This window comes from Phaseolus vulgaris, unplaced genomic scaffold (assembly GCF_000499845.2).
Source record: "Phaseolus vulgaris cultivar G19833 unplaced genomic scaffold, P. vulgaris v2.0 scaffold_143, whole genome shotgun sequence".
Classification (NCBI taxonomy): Eukaryota; Viridiplantae; Streptophyta; class Magnoliopsida; order Fabales; family Fabaceae; genus Phaseolus; species Phaseolus vulgaris.
In genome coordinates this window covers 4,907-15,665 of record NW_027174156.1, presented here as the reverse complement: position 1 = coordinate 15,665, position 10,759 = coordinate 4,907, and the positions used below count along the sequence as shown (strand labels likewise).

At 42.7% G+C, this 10,759-nt stretch overlaps 1 protein-coding gene across 1 annotated transcript; it reads right to left on the bottom strand.

Annotated features, from left to right (window-relative positions):
• Positions 1–3,858: 3,858 nt before the first annotated feature.
• Positions 3,859–10,367, bottom strand: LOC137817568 (uncharacterized). Its single transcript, XM_068620851.1, has 2 exons — positions 9,162–10,367; positions 3,859–3,930 (listed from the first exon to the last, which is right to left on the bottom strand). Exons 1-2 carry the CDS (start codon positions 10,365–10,367, stop codon positions 3,859–3,861), a joined length of 1,278 nt encoding a protein of 425 aa, XP_068476952.1.
• Positions 10,368–10,759: the final 392 nt, after the last annotated feature.

The window sequence follows — 10,759 nt, the reverse complement described above, 5'->3', positions numbered from 1 at the left end:
AAGAGACGGCTGCAGAAGCGAGTCTCGTGCAGAGAGCATGCGAGACAGGCAACTCCAACCAGTAGACAATGTGGTTGAGAGGCAGATTGATGGCAAGGTATTCAAGTTGGGGTGATTACTGAGCCAGGAGGAGCAGGATTGATCACGCACCCAATTCTGGCATGTGTGAGTGGCGACGAGTGCACGAGGATAATGTTGGAACTCCACGAAGAGATCTGTGGAAGCCACGTACGAGGGAGATCATTAGCATCCAAGGTGATCCGTGCGAGGTTTTTACTGGCTGTCAGATTGTGTGAGGTATGCCCAGCGATGCAAGTAGTGTCAGATGCATGCTGATTGGCACAAGGCGCCCCCAGAAGAGCTGAGGTCATTTTATAGCCCGTGGCCTTTCCACACATGGGGAATCGACATTCTAAGGCTCTTCCCCTTGGTGATAAGGCAGATGAAGTACTTAATAGTCACCATCGAGTACTTCACGAAGTGGATAGAGGCAAAACCAGTGGCGCAGATTACTGCACATAAGGTACAACACTTCGTGTGGAAGAATATCGTATGTCGTTTCGGGGTGTCGAGGCGTATCATTTCAGATAATGGCACTCAGTTTGCTAGCCTGCAAATGAGTAAGTTGTGCTCAAAGGTAGGCATCAAGCAGGTGTTCGCATCTGTCGAACACCCGCAGACGAACGCACAGGTAGAGTCCGCGAACAGAATTTTGTTGAGAGGGACTGAAGTGAAGACTCGAGAAAGCTAAAGGGGCGTGGGCAGAAGAAGTACCAAGGATCGTGTGGGCTTACCACACCACACCTCAATCTTCCACCATGGAGACGCCGTTCAGCCTAGTGTACGGGTCAGATGCCATGATCCCAGTGGAGATTCATGAGTTCCCCTCGTTTCCAAAGCTTTGTGGCAGAGGAGTCCAACGAGCAAAGAAGGGTGAATCTATACCTGTTGGATGAGGTTAGAGAAGAGGCGAGAATAAAGGCTGAAGCTATGAAGAGAAGGGTGGACCATCAGTACAGTTCTAAGGTGAAGCCATGGCAATTTCAAGTATCTGACCTGGTCATGTGCAAGGCTCATCCATATGAGCTGGAGAATAAGTTGTCTCCCAAGTGGACTGGGCCCTTTAGAGTAACCAAGGCTAAGGGGAATGGTTCGTACAAGCTCGAGACTCTGGATGGAGGCCCCATTCCACGCAGCTGGAACGCACCCAATTTAAAGTTTTATTTCAGTTGAAAACATTATGTAGTACGCAATTTTAAAGGGGAAACTCTTTTTCCCTCACGGGGGTTTTTTAATGAGGTCACCCAAGTAAAAAAAGAAGTTCAAGAATACTTTGTCTCATCTCCCTTTACCTTTTTTTTCTTGTAATGTAAGTGTACCGTCCCGTATCCAAGCGTTGACGAAGTCAAGGTCAAAGTCAACGCCAGGAGTCAAAGTCAACACAAGGCGTCGCCTAGGTGAAGAGACGCCAAGTACAAGCGTCGCCAAGAGGAAGCGTCGCCAAGGCGAGGCATCGCCTAGGTGGAGGCGTTGCCCAACCAGGGCGTCGCCAAGATCAAATATCATTAAGTCAAGGCAGTCACAGCGCGGTTCCCCGATACCCATGGGTAGGAAAGACCATGGAGGGAGCGACGCCGTGGGAAGGCCTCAGGTCCCGATAATCCGGGGTAGTGATAAAGAGAAGGAAAAGGTGGCTTCAAGGCCATAGTGATAGCACCAGTGTAGGGCAGCCTGACTCGTGAAGCACCCCTGCCGCCCCAGAGACGCCTTTGGGACAGATACGACTCAAGGGGAGGGTCACGCCCAGGGTAGCCAGGTGCAGGGTACGAGAGGAAGGCAGATACGCTCTCAAAGTGAGTGACTAGATGATTGGGGGCATGAGTTGGCACCCAAAAAGTCACCCCTTGCGCAGTAGCACTCCCAAGCAGGAGGACTCACACGTAGAAACGTCCCCAGATGGGGTCATGGCGCTGTGAGGCCCTCCACGTGTACGACAGCCAGGTCAGAATAGAAACACCATTTAGTCAGGTACCAGGTAATTAAAGTCATTTAATACAGTTTCTGTTTCGAGCGTTTAAGGTACTATAAAGGCTCCCAAGCGTTTCAACGTCTTAAATGCGCTACGTGATTAAAAGCGCTTTAAGGCGCTTTAAATGCTTGGGTAGTTTAAGTAGCGCCGAGAATGTTGGGAACGGGGTTCGAACTTTTGGCAAATTTTCCAGAAACTCTCTAATTGCTTGCTCGAGCCTTGAGGTGAGGGACAAGGGACTGGGGAAAGATCTTTGCCAGAACGAGAAAATACACACTAGAAATAGTTTCTTTTTTACCACCTTCAGGGCGCCATACGCGGTGCTCCGATACGGAGGTGCATAGTTTTTGGTGTTTCTTGCTGGCTGACTTGAGCGTCGGAGTGCAAACGGCCGCTAGGGCGCCCTTTTGTCCTTCTTTGCAGAAATCCACAGGTAATCAGTGGGAAGGAGTCCCTAGCTGACGGTTGAGGTTGCGCACGAAGACGTCCCAGGTCAACCGGACGGAACAGTAAGGAAACGCTAGAGGGAAAGGGCCCCGCTTTGGGCGTCGCCAGGTGTAGGCGTTGCCAGGTGTGGGCGTCGCCGGGTGTGAGCGAGGACGCCAAGCGCGCAAAACAGTTTGGATGTGTCGCCACCCCAAAAGGGAGGGGCAGGAGCGCACTCCTCGGGCGTGGGCGTCAAGATTAAAAGGTACGTATAGCAAAGTTAAAATCTGGGTGTTTAGTCCCTGGGCAGGGGTTAACGGATTCCTTCGGGACGCCCCTCCCCGGGTGAGAAAGGCTGGCCCCGATGTCTGATGCCTCGACATCTCACAAGGAAGTGGTGGGGGGCGTTTTGATATGATTCCAATAACAAGATATAGATGATTCTTTGACATTTTATGGAATCAACTTGAGTTGGAGATTGAATGGGCACTTTTATAGAAATGGATCAATGTTCTATGTTTCAAGAACTCACCAAAACTTGCGCCAATACACCAAAACTCACATGGAAGTCCATTTCTTGCCAATTGAACCGATTAAATTGCTTAAGAATGTAAATGAACCGATTAAAATGCTTGACAATTGAAATGCACCGAACAAAAGCAAGTAAGAATGAAGATGAACCGATTAAACTCGGTAAGAAAGAAGATGAACCGAACAAAATAGCAAAAGAAGCTAAAACACCAAATAGAATTGCAAGAAAAGGCCTAAGACATGTTTAAGGAGTTCAAATGGACATGAAAATGGAAGAAATAGATGGAGAAGAAAGAAGACTTATGTGGTTGTAGCTCTTGGTTGATGAACACGCCACTTGAAGTGTGAATGCTCCAAGATAAGTGTGAAATGCCGCCACTTGAGGAACCAAGGCACTCAAGATGAGACTATGAAGAGGAGAAGGCAAGTTCTCACTCACTCAATCACCAATTTGGGAGAGTTTCGTTACTTCAAAATTCAATTCTATTATTTGAAGGACCTAAGCCCTCCTTTTATAGGAGCAAGGGCCGGTCATGAAGCTTACAAAGCTTGCACCACAAGCTAACCAAAAATCCCCTAAGCTAACGCCTATAGTGATTCATGAAGAGTCACCTTCTAGAAAAAATCTAAACTAAAGCCTAAAGATGCTTTACAAAAGAGGTATCTAATGTTTCCCTCTTAAGCACCTTCCTAACAACTATATATTTAAACATTATACTTTCATACAAAAGATACTATAAAAAAAGAAAACAATCTACCACTACTTCCTAATTCTTTATACTTGCTCCTTGTAAGCCTTTGAGGTAAGCTAGTGTCTCCTTGAGCTTCTTCAACTTCGGCCTCTACCTCTTCTTGACCTTGATCTTCGGCCTCTATTTCTTCTTGATTTTGTTCTCCATCATACTCCCCGAGTTGGGGAGAATTCGTCCACGAATTTTGGAGACCTACAGCAAAAGGAGTTAGATCACTGATATTAAATGTATGACTACCAAGGTATGTATCAGGCATATCTAACTCATAAGCATTATCATTAATCCTCTTTAGGACTTAGAAAGGTCCATCTCCACGAGGCATTAGTTTGGATTTCCTTTGAGTAGGAAAACGATCTTTCCTCAAATGAAGCCAAACCCAATCACCTTCATCAAATAATAATGCTTTTTTCCTTTTGTTGGCAAGTTCAACATACTTGCCAACCTTCTTCTCAATTCTCAACTTGATGTCTTTATGCAAATTTTTCACAAAAGAAGCCTTTTCATTCTCATCTTTGCACAAGACATCATCAAGTATAGGAATAGGAAGAAGATCAAGAGGTGTTAAGGGATTAAACCCATAGACAACCTCAAAAGGAGAATGTGAGGTGGTAGAATTTACTACACGATTATAAGCAAATTCAACATGTGGTAGTAAATTCTCCCAAACTCTAGGATTCCCGGAAATAAAGCATCGCAACATTTGTCCCAAAGTTCTATTTACCACTTCGGTTTGACCATCAGTTTGTGGGTGACAAGTGGTAGAAAATAAAAGCTTAGTACCAAGCTTACCCCACAAGGTCTTCCAAAAGTGACTCAAGAAATTGGAATCTCTATCGGATACAATAGATCTAGGAATACCATGTAAACGAACCACTTCTTGAAAGAAGAAGTTTGCAATATGACATGCACCATCCACTTTGATGTGATTCCACTAGCAAGATATACTTGATTCTTTGACATTTTATGGAATTAACTTGAGTTGGAGAATGAATAGGCACTTTTAATAGAATTGGATCAATGTTCTATGTTTCAAGAACTCACCAAAACTTGCACCAAACACCAAACTCACATGGAAGATCCATCTATTGCCAATTGAACCAATTAAATTGAACAAGAAAGCAAATGCACTGATTAAAAACCTTAAGAATGGAAATGAACTGACCAAATCAAGCTAGAAAAGAGAAGAGCTGAACATAAAGTGAAAAGGAAGCAAAACACCGAATAGAATGAAGCTAAAACATGTTTAGTAGTTCGTATAAGCATGGAAATTAAATGGAAGATGAAGAAGAGAAGAACTTATGAAGATGGAGAACTTGGTTAATGGTCACGCCACTTGAAGTGTGTAGGCTCCAAGATAAGTGAGTAAATGCCGCCACTTGAGAGAACCAAGGCACTCAAGATAAGACAAGGTAGAGGATAAGACAAAGTTCTCACAATTCTCTCTCAATTTGAGTAGAGTTTCTCTATAGCCAAATTCCAATCTGCATTGTGAAGGACCTAAGCCCTCCTTTTATAGGAGCAAGGGCCAGTCATATACAAAGCTTATTCTAGAAGCTACCTAAACTACTCCTACAAACACGCCCCCTACTAAGCTCACTCCCAAGCTCACGCTCCCTACTAAGCTCACACCCCCAAGCTTCTATAAATTCCTAAACTAAAGCCTAGAGATGCTTTTACAAAAGAGGTGTCTAATGTTTCCCTCTAAGCACCTTTTATTACACAAGAAAATATAAAAAGAGAAAACAACCTTCCACTATTTCCTAATGCCTTGAACTTGCTTCTTGTAAGCCTATGAGGTGGGCTATTGACTCCTTGAGCGTCTATCACTTGAGCCTCTACCTCTTCTTGTCCTTGATTATTGGCTTCCATTTCGTCTTGATCTTGATCTCCATCACACTTTGTGGCAAGGAATAAAGTGAGCCATCTTTGAAAAATGATCCACTACCACAAAAATGGAATCCTTTCCCTTTGATGTCTTGGGTAATCCTAAGATGAAATCCATAGAAATGTCAACCCAAGGCATGGAAGGGATAGGAAGAGAAGTATATAAACCATGGGGATGCAATCTAGATTTAGCCTTACGGCAAGCTATAGATTTATCACACAAACTATGAACATGTTTATGCATATGAGGCCAAAAGAAATGTTCATGTAACACATCCAAAGTTTTTGCAACCCCAAAATGACAATCCTCCCTCATGTGCTTCTCTAACAAGAGATAATCTAATAGAGCTTTGAGGAACACAAAGACATTTTCCTTTAAAAGAAAGCCATCTTGTATAAAAAAATCTTTGTGTCCTCCTTTGATACACTCTTGATAGATAAGAGAAAAATCAAAGTCATCATGATAAAGATCCTTAATGTGATCTGTACCGACCAGGTCATCAGGCGTGATGACGTGTCTTGCACGTGCTCGAGTGGGGCGTGCTCAATGGAACGCATAGGCTAGAAAAGATGAATGGCTCGGAAGTAGGCATAGTCACCGATCGGTGGGTTGGCGTTCTCCGATTTCTAGTGTGCGTAACCGGCGGTCACCAGAATTGCGCCGCAGTCGCCACATGAGAATGCTAGGAGATCGGGTGGTTTACACACCGCCACAAGGAGCACGTCGCCGGGTCTCCCAGCGAACTTAGTTAAGGCTGTCGAAGGCTCAGAAGGATAATTCCAAACGTGTAAGTTCAGTAAGACGATGGTGGCACCAGCTTGGGGCATGAAAGTCGAGTGGGTTGGGGGAAACACCTTGCTCATCAGCGACAGGATTCCCAGAGCGGACGTTTGTTGGTGGCAAGGTTTCCCCAGCTAGAACATGCATGGCGTATCGCGATGAGCGATATCACAGAGATGATGCACTTTGTTGCATCTGATACTCACCTTGACGGGTGGTCTTTCACAGCGCATTACGTGCTAGGTTTCTCTTTGAGTTGAGGACTTAGCTGTGCGGCTGGTTACTACACAAGAATGACGTTCAAGTTACTCCAACCTAGATGATGACACGTGTAGGGTTGGGAGCAATGGAGAAATGACGCTCAAGTTGCCTTAGCTCAGATGACGACACGTGTAGGGCTGGGCGCTACCTGCTGTCCCAGTCCAGATGGCGACACGTGCAAGGCTGGACGCGAGCCACGCGTCCAAAAGCATAACGGCCTGGAGAGAGAAGAAACCCAGCTATAAAGGTAACTTTAACAGAATCTGCAGAGGTACGTTTTTCATTACGGCTGATACTGCTAAGGTTGTGTGCCTACAGTACGGTCCTACAGAGCATATTCTCTCTTAGTTTTTGGGTGTTCTTGCCACTGACTTGAGCGTCGGAGCGCCACCGGCCGCAGAGGCGCCACTATGTGTTTTTCAGGTTCTCAGAGAGGCTATCTGTGGAGTGGACTTGGAGGGCACGTGGTGTCAAGCTGGTGAGGAAGATCGTGACGAGGCAACGCTCTTGCGCTGAGTCAACTGGCAGGATCATGATCAAAGCCAAGAAATTGAGAACCCAAAAGATTTAACAAGGCATATCGTCTAGAAAGTGCATCGGCCACAACATTATTTTTGCCTTGCTTATGTTTGATCACATAAGGAAATTGCTCAATAAATTCCACCCACTTAGCATGTCTCTTGTTAAGTTTGTTTTGGCTTTTCAAATATTTAAGAGATTCATGATCACTATGAATCACAAACTCTTTAGGAAAAAGATAATGTTGCCAAGTAAAGAAAGCTCTAACAAGTGCATACAATTCCTTATCATAAGTGGAATAGTTGAAATAACTTCCTTTCAATTTCTCACTAAAATAAGCTATGGGGTTGCTCTCTTGAAGGAGAACAGCCCCAATGCCTATACTTGAAGCATCACATTCAATCTCAAATGTTTTAGCAGAATTAGGAAGGGCTAAAATGGGAGCTTTAGTCAATTTTTCTTTTAAAACATCAAAAGCATTTTGTTGTGCTTCTCCCCATTTAAAAACCACATTCTTTTTCACTATATCATTGAGAGGTGCAGCTATGGTACCGAAGTTTGGTACAAATCTTCTATAAAAAGAAGCAAGACCATGGAAACTTCGGACATCATTCACATTTGTAGGCGTTGGCCAATTTTGAATGGCTACTACCTTAGATTGATCTACATGGACCCCTTTGCTACTCACAACAAACCCTAGGAATTCTATATGATCAAGTGCAAACATACATTTAGCAAGGTTAGCATACAAATTTTCTTTCATAAGGGTTTCCAAGACTTGTCTAACATGCATCCTATGGTCACTCAAAGACAAGCTATAAATAAGGATATCATCAAAATAAACAACAACAAACTTGCCAATGAATGGTCTTAAAACATGATGCATGAGGCGCATGAAAGTACTTGGAGCATTAGTTAAGTCAAATGGCATAACCAACCACTCATACAAACCAAAGTTGGTCTTAAAGGCCGTCTTCCATTCATCACCCGGTTTTATACGGATTTGATTGTAGCCACTTTTAAGATCAATCTTTGTAAAAAATTTTGAACCATGCAATTCATCCAACAAATCATCAAGCCTAGGTATGGGATGCCTATACTTAATTGTAATGTTATTTATAGCCCTACAATCCGAACACATCCTCCATGTGCCATCTTTCTTAGGGACAAGGATAATAGGCATAGCACAAGGGCTCATGTTATCTTGAACCCAACCTTTAGCAATTAATTCCTCAACTTGTTGGCGAATTTCCCTAGTTTCACTTGGATTTGTCCTATAGGCCGGACGATGAATCAAATCAATTTGGTGCTCAATCCCTCTCAAAGGTGGAAGTCCGTTTGGAGGATCTTGAAACACAGCATGAAACTCCTTTACCAAATTATCCAAACAATGAGGACTATCTACAAGTGGTTATATCTTAAGAGGTCTAGGAATAGCTAAAAAAATAGGATTGTGAGCCACTATATCCCTTTGGACCTCATGCCTAGACACAAGAAGCGTAGGCTTAGAACTCTTAACTTTTTCATTCTCCCTCTTTTTTTCATAAGAATTTGGTCCTCATGGACTTCTCTTGGAGAGAGATTTCAAAATGACCTTGTGACCATGGAAATCAAAAGAGAGTTTATTGGTAAAGCCATCATGAAAAACTTTTCTATCATATTGCCAAGGCCTTCCCAAAAGAACATGTGTTGCCTCCATGGGTACAATATCACATAAAACCTCATCCTTGTATTTTCCAATAGAGAAATTAATGAGGACTTGCTTATTCACAATGATTTCGCCTACTTCACTAAGCCATTGCAATTTGTAGGGCTTTGTATGAGAGATAGTAGGCAATCCAAGCTTATCTACTACTCTTGTACTAGCCATATTAGCACAACTACCACCGTCCACTATTAAAGAACAAATGTTGTTTTGAATAAGACATCTTGTATGAAAAATATTTTCCCTTAGACTTTCATCAAAAGGTTGTAAAACTTGTCCAAGAAGTCTTCTCACAACCAATAAATCTCCTTCAAGTGGACTTTCACTCTCATGCTCACTAGATGATCTAGAATGTGAAGAATGCTTAGGTGAATCCGAATCATGCTCACTAACTACAATGCCATTATGCACAAACATATTCCTCTTAGAAGGACAATTAGCCGCAATGTGACCATAACCCATACACTTAAAGCATTTCTTACTAGACGATTTAATTGGAGATTTAGGGGTAGAAGTCGAAGGCCTAGATTCCTTAGGTTTGAAAGAAGACTCTTTAGAAGGATTTTTGGAAAAAGATTTTCTAGTTTTCCAAGAGTTGTTGTAGTAACCATCATTGGGAGAATTTTTAAAAGCATTTCTTTTAGCAATTTGGGCCTCAACCTTCATTGCAAGATGAACCAAAGATCCCAAAGATGAATACTCTTGAAGCTCAACAACATCTTGAATATCCCTCCTTAGACCACTTACAAACCTAGCTATCAATGCTTCCTCACTCTCTCTCAAATCAACCTTAAGCAAAAGCGTTTCCAATTCTTTGAAATATGCATCCACACTTAGCATGCCTTGTTGAAACCGTTGGAGCTTCAACATGAGGTCTTTCCTAAAGTGTGGTGGTACAAACCTAAAGTGCATACACTCAACCAAATTGTTCCAAGAGACCACGGGAGGTCTCTTGTTATAGCAAATGTTTGTTACATAACTATGCCACCATTTCATGGCATAATCAACAAATTCTAGGGTGGCTATCTTCACCTTTTGGTCCTCCTCAACCTCATAGGTGTTAAAGATTTGTTCACATTTAGCCTCCCAATCTAGATAAACATTAGGATCACTATCCCCATTAAAACTAGGAACTTTAACAAAAGGAACTTGAAGCTTGGACTCTTGGTGAGGTCTTTGGTCACGGTGATGGTTTCTTTCATTGGAATGAGGATGGTGCCTCCTTCGTCTATGATCAGCCCTACAACCGTGAGCGGATGCTGAACCTTTTGAAGAATGTTTAGGAGAAGGTTGCCTCTCATGCAAAGAATGGACAACTCCTTCTTGTTGCAATTCAATCATAGCCAACCGTGCTTCTAATTTGTGCAATTCTTCATCCTTTTGAGCAAGAGCCTTCCTTGCTTCTTTCAATTCACTAAGAACATAAGCTCTATGAGTAGAGCGTGGCTTTGAAGATTCCTCACTTGAATAGGTATCCATTAGAAAAGAAAACAGCAAACACAAGAACAAACAATGTTAAGAAAACAAAGTTAGTAACAATTATATCAAAATGCCGAAGTGAAGTGTCACTTAAAACACTCCAAAGAAAGAATACTCCCCTTTACCAATCTGATCTTGAGGCCTTTAGTAACCTCAAATGAAAGATGTCAAAGCAATAGCACACAATCTCAAAGCTAATCACCACAAAACCAAAGAATCAATGAAGGACAAACAAGAAAAGGTATAAACAATAAAAGGCTATAACAAAAGGAATACAAGATATATGACAAACTCAAAGATTAGTGAATAAAAGACAAGCAAGAAAAATAAGGTACTCAATGAAAAAGAAGGCACACAAAAGAGACCTAGAGAAAAGCACTAGAATAGATGAA

What these genes read in the sequence shown, in the direction of transcription:
- LOC137817568 (XM_068620851.1), bottom strand. Translation starts at nt 10,367, where the DNA reads ATGGATACCTATTCAAGTGAGGAATCTTCAAAGCCACGCTCTACTCAT. An exon ending in TGAGAAGACTTCTTGGACAA is followed by an intron (nt 3,931 to 9,161) that starts GTTTTACAACCT and finishes CTTTTGCTGTAG; the next exon opens with GTCTCCAAAATTCGTGGACG.